This window comes from Pelodiscus sinensis, chromosome 1 (genome assembly GCF_052426305.1).
Source record: "Pelodiscus sinensis isolate ZL-2025 chromosome 1, ASM5242630v1, whole genome shotgun sequence".
In the NCBI taxonomy this organism is placed as follows: Eukaryota; Metazoa; Chordata; order Testudines; family Trionychidae; genus Pelodiscus; species Pelodiscus sinensis.
In genome coordinates this window covers 93,078,726-93,095,191 of record NC_143052.1, presented here as the reverse complement: position 1 = coordinate 93,095,191, position 16,466 = coordinate 93,078,726, and the positions used below count along the sequence as shown (strand labels likewise).

The 16,466-nt window shown below is 47.3% G+C and overlaps 2 protein-coding genes across 2 annotated transcripts in view; both read left to right on the top strand.

Annotated features, from left to right (window-relative positions):
• The window catches only part of SYNGR1 (synaptogyrin 1), a 40,931-nt gene extending 36,469 nt beyond the window's left edge, over window positions 1-4,462 (top strand). The window contains exon 4 of the mRNA XM_075936654.2: window positions 3,380-4,462. Coding sequence (XP_075792769.1) covers window positions 3,380-3,517 — 138 coding nt within the window. The 3' untranslated portion in view covers window positions 3,518-4,462. The remainder of the gene's footprint in view (window positions 1-3,379) is intronic.
• A 283-nt stretch (window positions 4,463-4,745) lies between these two features.
• TAB1 (TGF-beta activated kinase 1 (MAP3K7) binding protein 1) lies at window positions 4,746-15,767 on the top strand. The gene is made up of 11 exons (XM_075936570.2): window positions 4,746-4,899; window positions 5,670-5,806; window positions 6,015-6,168; window positions 8,395-8,481; window positions 9,040-9,178; window positions 9,668-9,781; window positions 10,463-10,574; window positions 10,696-10,840; window positions 11,226-11,448; window positions 11,786-11,942; window positions 15,120-15,767. The coding sequence occupies exons 1-11, from the start codon at window positions 4,867-4,869 to the stop codon at window positions 15,325-15,327; spliced, it is 1,509 nt and encodes a 502-aa protein (XP_075792685.1). The 5' UTR covers window positions 4,746-4,866; the 3' UTR covers window positions 15,328-15,767.
• The last annotated feature ends 699 nt before the right edge of the window (window positions 15,768-16,466 follow it).

The following is a 16,466-nucleotide window of genomic DNA, read 5'->3' as shown; positions in this document are numbered from 1 at the left end:
AATAGCTAAAATATGAAAGACAGAGTCCTCTTCTGACTCATTTTTATTTGGGGATTTAGCCTGGGTTCAGTTGCACCCGCAGCACTCATGAAACTGTGGTGCTAATCCTGAGTGGTGCTGTGATTCATGAGCCAGGTTGCAATGCCACTCATTCAAATTTGGCCCAGATGCTCCTCTGTCATGACAGAGGGGGGTGGCTGGACCATACCCGAGCAATTCTGTGTCCCTGTGCTCCACGTCGCATCGCCCAGATTGGGGCACTGGACCTAGTCTCAGAGGACAGGAGCCACTATTGTGTGGAGATGTCAGGTGGGTTTGCTCTCCAGTTCCCCGCCCCAGTGCCTCTCAACATCGGGCAGGATTAGGATGCTGCTGTGGGTCATCTGTGCCTCCTTTGATTACAACTCAAAACCATGTCCACAAAGAATTTAATAGAGCGCACCCATTGAATTGGGAGGCTAAGAACATAAGAACGGCCATACTGGGTCAGACCAAAGGTTCATCTAGCCCAGTGTCCTGTCTGTGGCCAGTGGCAGATGCTTCAAAGGGAATGAACAGAACAGGTAATCATCAAGCAATCCATTCCTTGCCATCCACTCCCAGCCACTAGCAGAGAGAGATAAGGGACAGCTATCCCTGCCATTCATGGCTAATAGCTATTAAACTTAACCCCATCCTCCATTAATTTACCTAGTTCTTTTTTGAATCCTGTTATAGTCTTGGCTGTCACAAAATTCTGTGTCAATGAGTTCCATAGGTTGACTGAGTTGTGTAAAGAAATACGTCCCTTTGTTTGTTTTAAACCTGCTGCTTATGAATTTCATTTGGTGGCTTCTGGTTCTTGTGTTATGAAAAGGAATAAATAACACTTCCTTATGTATTTTTTCCACACCAGTCATGATTTTATAGACCTCTATCATATCTTCCTTAGTCGTTTCCTTTCCAAGCTGAAGAGTCTCAGTCTTATTAATCAATCCTGTTTCCATAACTCTACGTTTGGGGTAAAGCTTCTTCCTACTCTCCTAGCTTTCAAGATGTTAGTGAGCTGCAGCACTGTCCTTTCCAGCCCATGAGAAAATGTCAGTGCCAACCTCAAAGCATGAGATTTAAAATAAGTAGAAATGTTGGAGTTTTTACATTTTCTTTTGTTTTTTAAACCTTTAGGGACCACAGTTTTGTGCTTTGCTCTGTGGCCATGGAGGCTAGACATTTCCTTGTATTTTAAAATGAAAGCTGAAATTCTCATGAGATCACAAGATGCCAGGAGCAGGAGCTTTAAGGTTTCATGAGACTATGAAATAAATAAGAACTGGTCAATAAAATCACAGTTGCTGGCTATGCTAAAACCCACCAGATTGCCTGTATGCTCATGGTAACTAGGGTTACCAGATGGTTTCAAAAAAATACCAGACACACTTGATCTCAGATGGAGGGATGGACTGGCCAGGAGGGGAGCGGTGCTGGTCGGGGGAAGCGAGGCTGGCTGGGGGAGATTGGAGGGGTGGGGGAGAAGGAACTGGCCAGTGGGAAGCAAGGCTGGCTGGGAGGGGGTTGGGGGAAGCGGGGCTGGCTCGGGGGGAACCAACTGGCAGGGAGTGGGGCTGGCCAGGAAGGGTCCAGGGGGAGTGGGCTGGCCGGGGGGGGGAGAGAGTGGGGAGGGAACCAGCTGGCGGAGAGCAGGGCTGGCCCGAGCGCGCACAGATCCTGGGGTGCTACCCATCCCACGCACGGTTCCAGCGGGGCACATGGGCAAGTCTGGCCCCGGGGATTCCATCCCGCCCTACCCCCGCCCCGCTCCTCTCTACTGCATAGTTGCGTACTAGCCAGGCAGTATGCAACGATGTACTGATACTCATGATAATAAAACTTACTTAATTAGAAAATACCGGACATTTATATGTCTGGTATTTTCTCAATTTGTTTCCCAGAAAGTTCAAATACCGGACTGTCCAGTTCAAAACCAGACACCTGGCAACCCTAATGGTAACAGCATTTTTATTGTTGGTTTGATCTCTTTTGGCTACGTGCAGACATGGAGTGCAGGCGGCTTTCCCCCCTGCCTGTTTCTCTTGGGGGAAGCTAATCCGTTGTGCCTTTTCAACCAATGAGCCGTGTTCTGGCTGCCATCTTTTCTCTCTCCTGTTCTCTCGTGCTCTTCTGTCTCTTCCCTTTCCTTCTCTCTCTCTATTTCCCTCCTTTTCCAGCCTTCTAGGAAGTGGATGCCTGTAGGCCCAGCTGCTGCCTCCTGTATAGTTCGGGTGCACTGCACAGCAGCATCTCCATTACTTGCTTCTTAATAGACCAGATGGGATGGTGCTGCAGCCACTATTACAGTGGTTACTCAATTACGGGAGGAGGCAGCAGCAGTGTGGCAGCTGGGCCTGCAGGAGGAAGACTGAAGATGCTGGGAAGGGGAGAGGAAAAGGGAGAAGCTAGGGGAGAGTCCCCATTATATTTTTTGGTCCTGCTTGCCCCTCAAGGGCTAGGTTCTGAATGGCTCTGCAGCACCAAGATCAGAAGTGCAGCAGGCCCAGCTATGCTAGACCAGCATTTCTCTTCCAGGACCCAACCTGCAGCCTTCCTAAAAACCTGTGGCTTCAAGGAAGAAAAATCTCCCCCCTCCCCACAATAGATGTTGCTTATGATTACAGATTAGCCAGTCTGGAGCTATTAGATTGCTTGCAGTGTTGCTGCAGCCATGTCAATCTCAAGATAATATTTTGTATTAGTCCAACTTCTGTGGGTGACAGAGCCAAGCTTGCGAGTTAACGTCGAACCTGAAGAAGAGCTCTGCATAAGATCAAGCACATATCTCTCTCTCAGCTGAGCCGGTAGTAGATGTAATCTGGCCCACCTTGTCTCTGTATAATGTGATACTTTAATCCAGCCTTATCACTCATCACACAACATAAACGTCATGAATGTTTATGTCGTTATCACTGTACTAGAAAATGTTTTATGAGGGAAGACTGAAAGAACTGGGTTTGTTTAGTTTAGAAAAGAGAAGACGAGGAGGAGACATGATAGTGGTTTTCAAGTACAGAAAAGGGTGTTACAAGGAGGAAGGTGAAAAATTGTTCTCCTTGACCCCTGATGATAGGACAAGAAACAATAGGCTTAAATTGCAGCAAGAGAGGTTTAGGTTGGACATTGGGAAAAACTGTCAGGATGGTTAAACACTGGAATAAATTGCCTAGGGAGGCTGTGAAATCCCCATCACTGGAGATATTTAATAGGTTGGATAGACAGTGCTTGGTCCTGCCGTGAGGGCAGGGGACTGGACTCAGTGACCTCCCAAGGTCCCTGCCAGTTGTAGTATTCTAGGATTCTAGGATTCTAAGAGCAAAATTTCACATTTGATCACTTTTATGCCCCCCAGGTACTGATTCAAACAGAGAAATGTGCTGCTCTCAGACATCTTCAATACTATGGCATCCGTTCTGCTATCCCTCATCCACATCAAAAATGTGTCAGTCACACAAGAGGAGAGCTCTTCAGCAGATTCTTATTTCAGTGATGGGATTATTCTTACATCTCCCCTCCTGCTCCCATGAAGATGTTATACAAAACATACCATTCCTGAAACAGGCTCCCTTCACCTAGAAATTTGCAGGCAAATTCTTGAGAAAGACAAAAACCAACTATCTGTAATGTGTGCATTTATATCATAATATACTTTTTTAAACTATGATATCTCTCTCTAAATTCAGTCACGGGGTTCCTTTGATAGCATTAGCTTTGACTAAGGGCCAGATTAAGATTTTAGTTATAAGAGACTCATGAGTAACCCCAATGACTTCAGCAATTATGATCCAAATTCTGAGCTGCCCCATCCCAGTAGTACAGGAAGAGGCTGTGCATAAGTAGCTTTGTGGCTCCTGAGTTCTGAACTGACCTGGAGCCAACTGAACCTCCGGTGTAAATCAGAGCCACCCCAGCGGCTGCTTATGGTGGATGCTAACAGCCACCTGTGTGTTTGGACCACACACCCTTGCTGGTGCTGCCATGCCCTCCACTGTCCCACAGTGGCATATTGAGGGTGTTATGTGCCCAGGGGAAAGGCAAAATTTGTGCCCCCACTCCCACTGCATGTTTTAAAGAGGCAGCACCACATGGAGCCCAGGATCAGCTGGGGATTCCCTGTGGCGTTTCAAAGCAGCAAGGTGGCATGGAGCCTGGGGTCAGCAGGGGCGTCCTCAGCTGCTGCTGGGTTCCACAGGGCACTTTTGCCTTTCAAGTACAGCAACAACCCCCAGGGCATTTCGATCAACTAATCGACTATTTGATGAGTCAGTTACTCGACATTTCACATCCCTAGTTTGAAGTGTGAGGAGGGGAGGATGATGAGCAACCCGCTGTAGCGATGGGTGGGAGGGTGCTGCTGGCAAGGGTAGCTGGGACCGGGCACATACCAGCCCAGCTGGAGCTTGTGCCCAAAGCCGGGCGTCACAGCCTCAGCCGTGGGTCAGGTGGGCCCCCAGCCTAGTGCCCAGGGCCAAGCAGGCTTGTGGTCGGGCCTCACTGCTGCTGCCCCGTGATAGCACAGGCGAGACCGTGGCTGGAGCAGAGCTGGCGGGGGGCGGCGGGGGGCGGCAGGCGCTGAAGACGGGCCGGGATCTGGGGCCAGCAGGCAAGGGGCGGAGCAGAGTTACCAACTCTCCCGGCCGGCCGGGAGAATGAGCAACCCAGGGACTGGGCAGCCCGCGCCCAGGGCGCCAGCCAGACCCGCCCCGCCCCGGGTCCCGCGCGGCGGGGAAACGCCCCCACGGGCCGCCAGGCGGCGCTGCGCGCTCCCCGCACCCGCCGGCTCGGCCCGGCCGCCGCTCTCGGCTCCTGGCTGCGCGCGGGGCGGGGAGCGGCAGAGCGATGGCGGCGCAGAGGAGGAGCCTGCTGCAGATCGTGAGTGAGACCCCCCCCCCCGCGTGTCTCTGGGGGCTCCCTGCTGGGCGCGGGCAACGGGCGGGTAGGGGTGTCTGTGGGGCGGGGTAGGGGTGTCTGTGGGGGGTCAGGGAGCAGGGTAGGGGTGTCTGTGGGGAGCAGGGGGCGGGGTAGCGGTTTCTATAGGGGGCACGGGTGGGGTGGGGTAGGGGCAGGTAGGGGGTTCTGTGGGGGGCAGGGAGCGGGGTGGGGGTGTGGGGGGTGGGGGGGCAGGGGGCGGGGTAGGGGTGTCTGTGGGGAGCGGGGTAGGGGTTTCTGTGCGGGGCACGGGTGGGGTGGGTAGGGGTTTCTATGGGGGGTAGGGGCGGGGAGCCTATACGTGTGGAGAGAGCACAGGAAAGGCATGGAGGAAGGGGTTGTCTGAGAGGCACAGGGAGGGGGTGGGTGAAGGGGGTTACACACCTGGCTGGATGCCTGTGTGAGGGTCAAAGGGAGGGGGTGTGAGTGCTGTAGTTGTATGAGTGGAGCCAAAGAGGCCCACACTGCGGACTCTGAGCTCTCAGTGAAGCTGGTTCCTTCAGGCATGGGGCCAGGAGCTGGTGCATGCTGACCCCACTCCTGGGGAGCCGACTCTGCAGTATAAAGCTTTTTTTTACTGCAGAGCCGGCAGCTCATGTAACTACTAGGAGATTTAGCGGCTACACAGTTACATTTTGTAGTGATTTTTTTCATCCCTAGTTCTGAACTGGTTGGGATTGTACATGGGCACTTCGCTGTTTTTGTTCACCAAGGAGCAGCAGCCAAGCTGGACAGATGATTTGCCACTTTGCCAGCTCTCTGGAGTGGGCTCAGCTCCAAACCGTTCCTATGGTGCAGATGGTAAGAGTACAGAAGGCCACCCATTGGAGGATAACTGGCTGAAATTCAGGTAAGTGAGCTGCAGGTGGTGCCAGCAACTCACAGACGGAGAGAGAGGACAGAAGTTGTGTGTGGCTTTTTATAATAGGCGTCAGAAATGTGGGTAGAATTGGAGGGTACAAGGCTTGTTAGGAGAGGTTTCACTGGTGGTGCTATCCATCCCTCTTGTTGTGCCACACACACAGCATTAACCCCTTCATCCTCACCCTCTCTGACAGGAGTGAGAACAACTGCTACCTCTATGGGGTCTTCAATGGCTATGATGGTAACCGAGTCACCAACTTTGTGGGCCAGAGGCTCTCCGCAGAGCTGCTGCTGGGCCAGCTAAATGCAGATCACGGTGATGCTGATGTGCGCCGGGTGCTTCTGCAGGTAATGGAATTTTGAGTTTGGAGACATCGTGCCTCCCCCTGCATCTACATTGCACTCCCTTTTTTGCCTTAGGGTAAATAGTGATGTGGCCCTGAAAAGTGAGGAGAAGATTGTGTCTTGCCTCTTCCACATTCTCAAGACAATAGTATTCATTTCACTTTCACCTAGCTTTCTTTTGTCATTGCACTTCCATTAGTTCAGTGTTGACAACTCTGCAGGAAGCTGTATTCTGTTTTTCTTGGACATATGAATAGGTCAGCATGAGAAGGGGATTGTAAGAAGAAACAAGGTGGTGGTAGAGATGGAAGAGACCTCAAGTGATCATCAAATCCAGCCCTTTGGTCTGAGGGACGAACAAATAAATCTAGACCATTCCTGACAGTTTTGTCTATCCTGTTCTTAAAAATCTCCAACAATGAGAATTCTACAATTTCTCTTGGAAATAGATTCCACAGTGAAACTACCTTTTTAGTTTGAAAGTCTTTTCTAATGTCTAATCTGAATCTCCATAGATATGAATTAAGCCCCGTTACTTCTTATCCTGCCTTCTGTTGACATGAAGAACAGTTGGTCACCACCCTTTTTGAAACAGCCCTTCTCATATTTGAAGACTGATCTCAGATTCCTTCCTCAGTCGTTTTAAGACTAAATGGGCCCAGTTTTTAGAAAAAAAAATCCTCATAAGTCAAATTTTTCTAAACCTTTTATAATTTTTCTTGCTTTCTGGACTTTTTCCAGTTCATCCTCACCTTTCTTAAAATGTAGTTCCTAGAACTGGATCCCAGCTGAGGCCCCAGGAATGCCGAGTCGGATAGTTACTTACCTCCCATGTCTCACATACAACATTCCTGTTAATTTACCTCAGAATAATACTACCTTTATTTTGCAAATGCATGACATTGGCTCATTCAGTTTGTGATCCACTGTAATCTGACCCTTTTCAGCAGTTAACCTAGCCAGTTATTCTCCATTTTGTAGTTGTGCATCTGATTTTTCCTTCCTAAGTGAAGTACTTTGCATTTATCTTTATTGAATTTCATCATGTTGATTTCAGACCAATTCTCTAATTTGTCAAGGTCATTTTGAATTCTCTTTTTGTCCTCCTGTGTGCTTGCAACCCGTTCAAGCTTGGTGTCATCCACAAATTTTACAAGCAAACTCTCCACTCCATTATCCAAGACGTCATTGAAAATATTGATTAGTACCAGACTTATTCCAGTTTGATAGCAAACAAGTAATAACTACTCTTTGAGTACAGTTTTTCAACCAGTTAGATACCCACCTAATGGTGATTTCATCTAGACTGCGTTTTTCTTAGTTATAAGAATGTTAGGTGGGTTTCTATCAAAAGCCTTTCTAAAATCAAGATTTGTGACATCTTCCCCACCAGTTATGCCAGTAATCCTGTCAAAGAAGGAAATTAGGTTAGTTTGGGATGATTTGTTCTTGACAAATCTATTCTGGCTATTCTTTTTAACCCTGTTAGCCTCTAGGTGGTTACAAGTTGATTATTTAATAATTTGTTCCAGTGTCTTTCCAGGTATTGAAGTTAGGATAATTGGTTTATAATTCCCTGGATCCACTTCACTCCCCTTTTTAAAGATAGATACTCTGCTGTTCTGCAGTCCTCTGGGACTTCATCCCTCCTCTGTGAGTTCTTGAAAATAATTGCTAATGCTTCTGAGATTGCTTAGTTAGTTCCTTAAGTACCCTAGGAAGAATTTAATCAGGCCCTGCCAACTTGAATACATGTAATTTATCTAAATATTCTTTAACTTCTTTCCCTGTTTTGGCTTGCATTCCTTCCCCCTGGTTGTTAATATTAATTGTTGAGAACCTGATGTCCACTGACCTTTTTTGATTATGATAGTGAATAAAGGGAAGACATTTAGGATGTGGGTAAATGGGATTGTGAAACCATTTCCTAAAGCATCAGTAGATCTCTTTAGTCTCCCTGTGAGTTTGTTTCTTCATTTCCTGCCTTTAATTGTTGTATAATATTCCTACATGTTGTTACTCAGTTTCACCATTCCATTTCAGAGTGATTTCACTTCACTGATGGGTTTCACAATCCTTGTGTATATACAAGTGTATAAATTAGTTTGTAAAGTTGTTGAGTAGTGTACATTTTTGTTAGGATAGAAGGTAAACACACATGAGATTGTTGTGTTTGCAAAACAGCTGCTGCTAACTTGTTTCCTGCTAATATTTCCTGTCCCTTGGTAGGCTTTCGATGTAGTAGAAAGAAGTTTCCTGGAGTCCATTGATGATGCCTTGGCAGAGAAGGCCAGTCTTCAGTCCCAGCTGCCTGAGGTAATCGGAATTTAGTGAAGGGATGCACTCCTGCCCCCTCCAAATTGCTGGATGGGATTTGATTCCTCTTGCTTCTAGGTCACTGGCCTTGGTCTGGCCCATGGAAGGCTGTAACAGAAAATTGTTATTCGTGTTGGCTTGTGTGAGGTGATTTAGGGATCTCAATCCAGTCCTCATTGTTCTCACATTACATAAGCCTACCGTCACCATTGGCACTACTTGGATTCCTTACTATTAATCAGCAGAGAGGCCAAGAACTGAATGGGTCATGGAGACTAAACTCCTTGCTCACCGTTATAGTGGAATTCCTTCTAAGACAAAGCTGACGCGTGCAGTCAGAGAAGTGGGCATGGCCTCTGTGCCTATGCAAGGTCAGTTCTGCAAAGAAACAGGACACCTATCTCCAAGATCTGTCAGATTTGGGGCTGCTGTTTGTCTGTGCTAAACTCTGCTCAAGACACAAAATTAAAGATGGTCCCTGCCCTGAGGAGCTTGCATTGTCCAGTTGTGATTTCTGTGCCTTGTATGTTTAAGCTCCCACTTTACCCTGTGTTTTAGGGAGTACCCCACCACCAGCTGCCATCCCAGTTCCAGAAGATCCTGGAGAGATTGAAGGCCTTAGAGCGGGAGATCTCTGGAGGAGCCATGGCAATTGTGGCTGTCATACTCAACAACAAGCTCTACATCGCCAATGTAGGTGTGTGCCTTTTCTTCACCCTCTTGATCTGGATGCTTCTAAAGGTGGCTGCCACGCTAGCTGCATGAAGAGAAACCTAAGAATGGGGAACAATTGAGAGAAATGCATTCAAGTTAATTGGGGGCAGCACTGAAATGAAAATGGTCCAAAAATTGGTTGCTGGCTCTAGCCAATCTTTGGAGAGATGCAATCTAATGTTTGTGACCAAAGACATCTGGTAAAGGGGCTGAGTACAGTAGAGCAGAAGTTCCCTAGAGAAGAAGGGAACCTTCTGTGTTTTGCAAGCACTGATTGAGGACTGGATTAAGGGTTGGTCCAGATTGCTCTGTATGCTATTGAAGGACTACTTTTAGGAGATTGCAGTGAAGGTATGCGTGCTCTTCATTCCCTCCCTTCTTTTTCTTTCTAGCTCTCCTTTTCTCCTGTATCATCCCTGTGGATTTTCTCCCTCTTTTCTCTGCTTTCTCTCACATGCTTCTGCCGCCACAGGTACAAACCGGGCACTGCTGTGCAAATCTACGGTGGACGGGTTGCAGGTGACCCAGTTGAATGTGGACCATACGACAGAGAATGAGGATGAACTCTTCCGCTTCTCCCAGCTGGGTAAGTGATGAGCTTGAGGAAGAGGGGAGCTGTGCTGAGTGGGTCCAGAGATAGGCAACCCTCTGCATGATGATGCAGATAATGAAAGAGTGGTGAGGTCTAGGTCCAGTTCCAGTTGACACTGGTGTCTGCCTCACAACCCCCCTTCTCATTTGACACTGTTGGTGCCTTTTGCTAGCAGTCAAGTGGAGGCTCCAAGGAGTGAATGAATGAGCGAGCCATGGTGACCGAGCTCCTTTTTCACCACAGAGCAGGTCCTTCCAGGGCTAGGTTGACGCACATTAATGAGGTATAAGATGCAGGAGGAGCTTGCGCTGCTGCTGCTGCTTGTGCTATACTTGTTCTGGGGATAGAGAGGATTTTATCTCAAGGGCTGTCAGCAGCGTTTCCTCTAAAGTACACGGGGCACACCAAGAATTTGCCTCCCGCCCACCTCCTGAGCAGAGCTGCTTAGTGGCTGTTCAGTTGCTTCAGGACAGGGCCATGTGGCGGGCGGCTGCTCTGCCCCAGGAGGGGGTGATTGCACCCCCGAGGCGGTCACAGTGGGCTTGTGGTGCCCATGCTCCTGCAATATCTGGAGCTGGAGCTAGAGCGGGTCCCTTTCTCCTTCCCCAGGATACAAGTGCAGGAAATTCAGCAAGTGTATTGAAAAATCAATGAGCACTTTTCTTTATCTGTCAGGTTTGGATGCAGGGAAAATAAAGCAAGTTGGAACCATCTGTGGGCAAGAGAGCACCCGGCGCATTGGGGATTACAAGGTGAAATATGGCTACACTGATATCGAACTGCTCAGGTTAGAAGTTCAACTTTCTGGTCTTGCTCTCTTCCCAGCCCTGCTTCCTCCTGAAGGCAGGTTTCTCCTTCTACCTCCCTGCATCACTCTATTAACTACTAAATCAGCTTTCTCTATATAGTGCTGCTAAATCTAAGCCCATCATAGCAGAGCCTGAAATCCATGGAGGACAGCTGTTGGATGGAGTGATTGGCTTCCTGGTACTCATGTCAGAAGGGCTCTACAAAGCTCTGGAGGCAGCTCATGGGCCTGGACAGGCCAATCAGGTGAGAGCTTCCAGGCGGAGGCATTCCCAAAGATGTTCAATCACCTCATCAGTGCCAGCTCCACTTCTGCAAGCTGCTGTGCCCTGATGTCCTGTTAGTGCCAGTATTGTGGGGTGCACCAGTCCAATCTGTAGGGACTTGGAAGGAAGGGAGCTGTTGTGGTAGAGTACTTCTGCCAGGCTGCCTTCCTTCCCTTGACATGCAGTGGTCTAATGGGGTAGTGGGATGGTTCCATAGCACAAAGGCCAAATTTGGGTGAGACGCTTAGGCCTCTCGTAGTGTCTGACTGGGTAGTTACCATAAGACCGGTTTATAGTGGAAAACTGAGTCCGGGTTCCCCCAGAACTGTCTCCTAAAGTACTTTTTCCTCTCTCTCCACGCTCAGGAGATTGCAGCCATGATTGCCACAGAGTTTGCTAAGCAAACATTGCTGGATGCAGTGGCGCAGGCTGTGGTGGACCGGGTTAAGCGGATCCACTGTGACACCTTTGCTAGTGGTGGGGAACGATCCAAGTTTTGCCCCCGGCATGAGGACATGACGCTGCTGGTGAGGAACTTTGGGTACCCGCTGGGCGAGATGAGCCAGCCCATGCTGACCCCAACACAAGGTATGGGAGGGGAAGAACAGGAAAAAGAGGGTGGGTGGAATGGAGATTAGTACCTCTCTGTCTTGCTAACACTGACCTGATGCCAGGGGGAGAAGCCTTCAGTGCAGGTTTTGTTCCCTTCCACTCTAAGGGAATTGTCACTTCAATACCAGGAGTGGAAGGTATAGTATGATAGAGAGCGGCTGGAGGGTACTGGAGAGAGCAGCTGGGGACATACAGGATCTCAGCAGGCCAGGATGCCTCTCTGGCAGTTGTGAGGAACAACAAATACTGGGGTTTCCATGTACTTTTCCTCATCCCATATCAGCTGTTATGTTCCTTTTTACGCTTTTCTCAGGAGGCCGCATCTATCCTGTCTCCGTGCCATACTCCAGTGCCCAGAGCACAAGCAAGACCAGTGTAACGCTGTCCCTTGTCATGCCTTCCCAAGGCCAGATGGTCAACGGTGCCCATAGCAGCTCCACCCTGGATGAAGCCACGCCCACACTCACTAAGTAAATTTTGTGTGCTGTTTCAGTACGAATTGTCCTTCCCTGCTTCTCACTCATTGTGATTTGGTTGGTGGTGGAATAGGAAACCTTGGTGAACTCGATGATCTAGTAGTTCTCACCCAGCCAGTGTTAGGGGAGTCTGTGCTTAGAAAGGGCAATGCAGTAGAGCCCTGCCTGAGACTATTTTTTTAATCCCACTCTCATCCATCCCTGCAATACCTGCTCTTGCATTGTTTCCTGTATTTTTATCCCATGAGCACCTTAGATCCTGCAAATCCCACAGGAGAGACATATTCCCCCATACTGCATAACAAAACCATAAAATAATTGGGGTGTGTGTGTGTGTGTTTTGCTTTGTTTTGTTTTGTTTTTTTTTAACTCAGGTACTCCTAGAATGCTCGAGATATCTGAGCCGTTAGCTATCATCTTTGAAAAATCATGGAAGTTAGAAGATAGTCCAAAATGTCAAATATAGTGCCCAGCTATAAAAGGGAAATAAGAACAACCCAGGAAACCACAGACCAGTCAGTTTAACTTCTGTGCCTGGGGAGATAATGGAACAAGTAATTAAGGAATTAGTCTGCAAACACCTGAAAGATAAGTGATAGGTAACAGCCAGCATGAATTTGTAAAGAACAAATCATGTCAAACCAATCTGATAGCTTTCTTGTGGCTAAGAAAGAAGCGGTGGATGTGGTATACCTAGACTTCAGAAAAGCATTTGATATGGTCTCGCATGACCTTATCAATAAACTAGGGAAATACAACCTAGATGTGGCTACTGTAAGGTAGGTTCATAACTTCTCTCTGAGAACAGTAATCCAGACAGTTATTCATGGTTTGCAGTCATGATGGAAGGGCATAACAAGTGAAGATCTGCAGGGGTCTGTTTTGGGACCGGTTCTGTTCAATATCTTTACCAATGATTTAGATATTGGCATAGAAGGTACGCTTATTAAGTTTGTGGATGACACCAATCTGGGAGGGCTTTGGAGTGCTTTGGAGAATAGGGTCATAATTCAAAAATGATCTGGACAAACTGGAGAAATGGTCTGAGGTTAATAGGATGAAGTTTAATAAAGACAAATGCAAAGTACTCCACTCAGGAAGGAACAATCAGTTTCACACATACAGAATGGGAAGCAGCTGCCTAGGAAGAGTACTGCAGAAAGAGATCTAGGGGTTATAGTGGATCACAAGCTAAATATGAGTTAACAGTGTGACACTTGCAAAAAAAAAAAAAAAAAAGATCCAGGGATGCATTAACAGGAATGTTGTGAACAAGACACAAGCAGTCATTCTTCTGCTCTACACTGTGCTGATTAGGCATCAGTTGGAGTATAGTGTCTAGTTCTGGGCATCAAATTTCAAGAAAGATGTGGAGAAATTGGAGAAGGTCCAAAGAAGAATAACAAAAATGATTAAAGGTCTAGAAAGCACGACCTGTGAGGGAAGTCTGAAAGAATTGGGCTTGTTTAGAAAAGAGAAGACTGGGATGGGACATGATAGCTGTTTTCAAATATCTAAAAGGGTGTTACAAAGAGGAGGGAGAAAAATTGTTCTCCTTGGCCTCTGATGATAGGACAAGAAGCAATGGGCTTAAACTGCAGCACAGGTGGTTTAGGTTGAACATTAGGAAAAACTTCCTAACTGTCATGGTGGTTAAACACTGGAATAAATTGCCTAGGGAGGTTGTGGAATCTCCATCACTGGAGATATTTAAGAGCACGTTGGATAGACCTCTATCAGGGATGATCTAATGTGCTCAGTCCTGCTGTGAGGGCATGGGTTTGGACTCTTTAGGTCCCTTCCAGTTCTATGAGTCTACAATATTTACTACTAAAATATTAAATACATTTTGGTTAAACCACCTAAAAATACTTTTATTGTTATTATAATAGACAGCAGATCTTCTCTCTCTCTTGCTCTTAAATGTAAGTATTTAAACATATGTTTAAAAGAAAAAAAACGTGCTTTTCAGTGGTGAAATTCTGTTTGTCAAACTGATGGGAGATTTAGTGCTTTCCTGCAAATTACCAGAGTATGGCTTTTTGCCCACCTAATTCCACCTGCAACAAAGTGCATTTTACCTGTTCCTGCTGTTATGGCAGAGAAATCCACCAGATCCCAGTCCCACAGCAGGTCTCTGTTGTGAGAGTCAGCTAGTTCAGCGATGCACAACCCGACAGGGGTGAGGGGAGTAGACTGGTGCTTTAAATTAAAGGGTCCGTAACAATACGTTCCCAGTGGCTTTTTTTTTCTTCCCCCTCGACCAAAATTTTCCCTGGGGGTTGCAAATTAAAAAAGGTTGAGCACCACTGATCTAGTTGACTGACCAGCTAGCCAGTGGAGGTGCTGAGGCTGTGCAGGTTACCTGACTGGCAGGTGGAGGAGAGGCTGGAGCAGTACAGTTCGTCTGGCTGGTCACTGGATTGCACCAGTGTCCCCTGTAAGCAGGCACTTGTGTGACCACTCGAGAGATTCAGATGTTACCAAGATGACTAACAGAAAGTCCACAGCTGGGTTTTTGTTTCTACTGGTGGTGCACATTCACATATGCTTCTGTGCACATAAAAATGTATTCTGGGCATAGTTGGAAAATATTAGAGGGAATATTGGAATGCACACAGGAGAAAAGAAAGTAAGGGTTGAATGTACATCATATTTTTAGGAGGGGTGTGTCTCCACTTTGCAGGATCATGGGTGGATTTGATTTCAGCACCACTTTTGCTACAGAGAGGGGTGTACACCTTCTGCTGTGCCAGTAGTTTTTGGTTCCCACTTTCCAGTTGTTCTGGGAACAGTGGAGCTGCCACATCCATGGTGAAAAGCATTTTTTGCTGCCAGACTCTGCTGTAGGGGCTAAAATATGGGTAGCAGGAGGAAAGTCTGATTCCCCTTCCCCCATCTCCAGTTTTCTCTTACGCTGTCCTCCACACCCTCAGATGCCCTGTGCATCAGGCCTGTCAAGATGAGGCAGCTCTTTTATCACCTGTGAATATCAGAGTGGATCTGAACGTCTCCATAATGTCCCTGGAGGCATGAAGGACCACAGCTACGTGTGTCTGGCCGCAGGGAGGGATGATTTGATCTGGTTAAGTGGCATTGGTATTTGATATGCACAGGCATAGACTGATTAAAGTGAACGTGTCTGTGTTCTCTCCCTGTCCTTTTCTGCAGTCAGAGCCCAACAATGACTCTCCAGTCCACCAACACCCATACCCAGAGCAGCAGCTCGAGTTCAGATGGAGGCCTCTTCCGCTCCCGTCCCTCCCACTCGCTCCAGCCAGATGAGGATGGACGTGTTGAGCCCTATGTGGACTTTGCAGAGTTCTACCGGCTTTGGAACATGGACCATGGTGAGCAGGGATTAATGACAGTGTCCTGATATAGAAAGAAGAGAGTGCCTTGCTAGCACCCAGGAGCTTGCCCTGAGGAGCAGTGAAGACTGAGGTGAGATTGAAATGACTCCAGATAGTGACCGTGTTCAGTCATGAGGTGTAACCTATGAACACTGGGATTGGGTGCTGGTGCAGCTGTCCCAACAACCTGTGTCACCTTTGCTTTGCACCTACATCTCTGGAAACTCCATGAATATGGGAGTGGGGACAAATTTATCCCTCACGACCAGTATTATGGGCAAAGACAATAGTGAGGGCTCTTATGGTGAAGGCAAGAGCAGATGTCTGAAGAGCGGCTGTACATGATATGTATATATATGCAGTCATTTATATATTGAAATGCAGAAATACTACGCTGTGATACCAATGTTTAACTCCATAGACTATACCTCTGTTTTGCAGAATAAATAACTTATAGCTACTGTCACCTGCGTGGATTGCTGTATTTTCTTTAGAGTACATTTTAGTGCTGGCGAAAGGAAGGTGTTGGTGTGATAACTCTAGAGACTAAAACCTTCAGAACAGGAGAGACACAGTAGCATACAAGTTGCTCCCTGGGTATGTGCCTTGGACCTCTGATAAGAGCCCTTCCTAAGCAAGAGCACAGGGATTTTAGTCTCCTTGACTCCTTGAAGTTCTTGGACTTTCTGCTGTAATTGAGGTGAGGGCTTGAATAGTTTTATCTATAATGCAGAGACTTGCCTGCTAGGAAACAAGTCTTCCTGTTCACTTCCAGTGGCCTCAGCTTGTCTGGAGCTGGTAACCTGAAAGTGAATAACTCTTTATCCTACTCATAATCCTCTGTTCCATCTAGTCACACAGCTTGGGACTTTACATTTAAATGTAACTCCTGATCCTCAGAGAGAAGGTCTGGTATTGATGTAGTGCTCTCATAAAGCTTCCTCATTTTCCCACACACGCTTCTGGATGACTCCAGAAATCAGAGCGCCATTGTTATAGAGGGAAGATTGTAGCACCATAAATTAGAAAATGAAATCTTGATGCTGGTACCTTAGCAAAGGTAGATATGAACCTGCCAACTTACTAGGAGACTTATTTATATGAGAGAGTATTGTCTAGTGGAGAGAACACTAGACTAGCCCTCAGGAGGCCTGAGTTCTAGTCC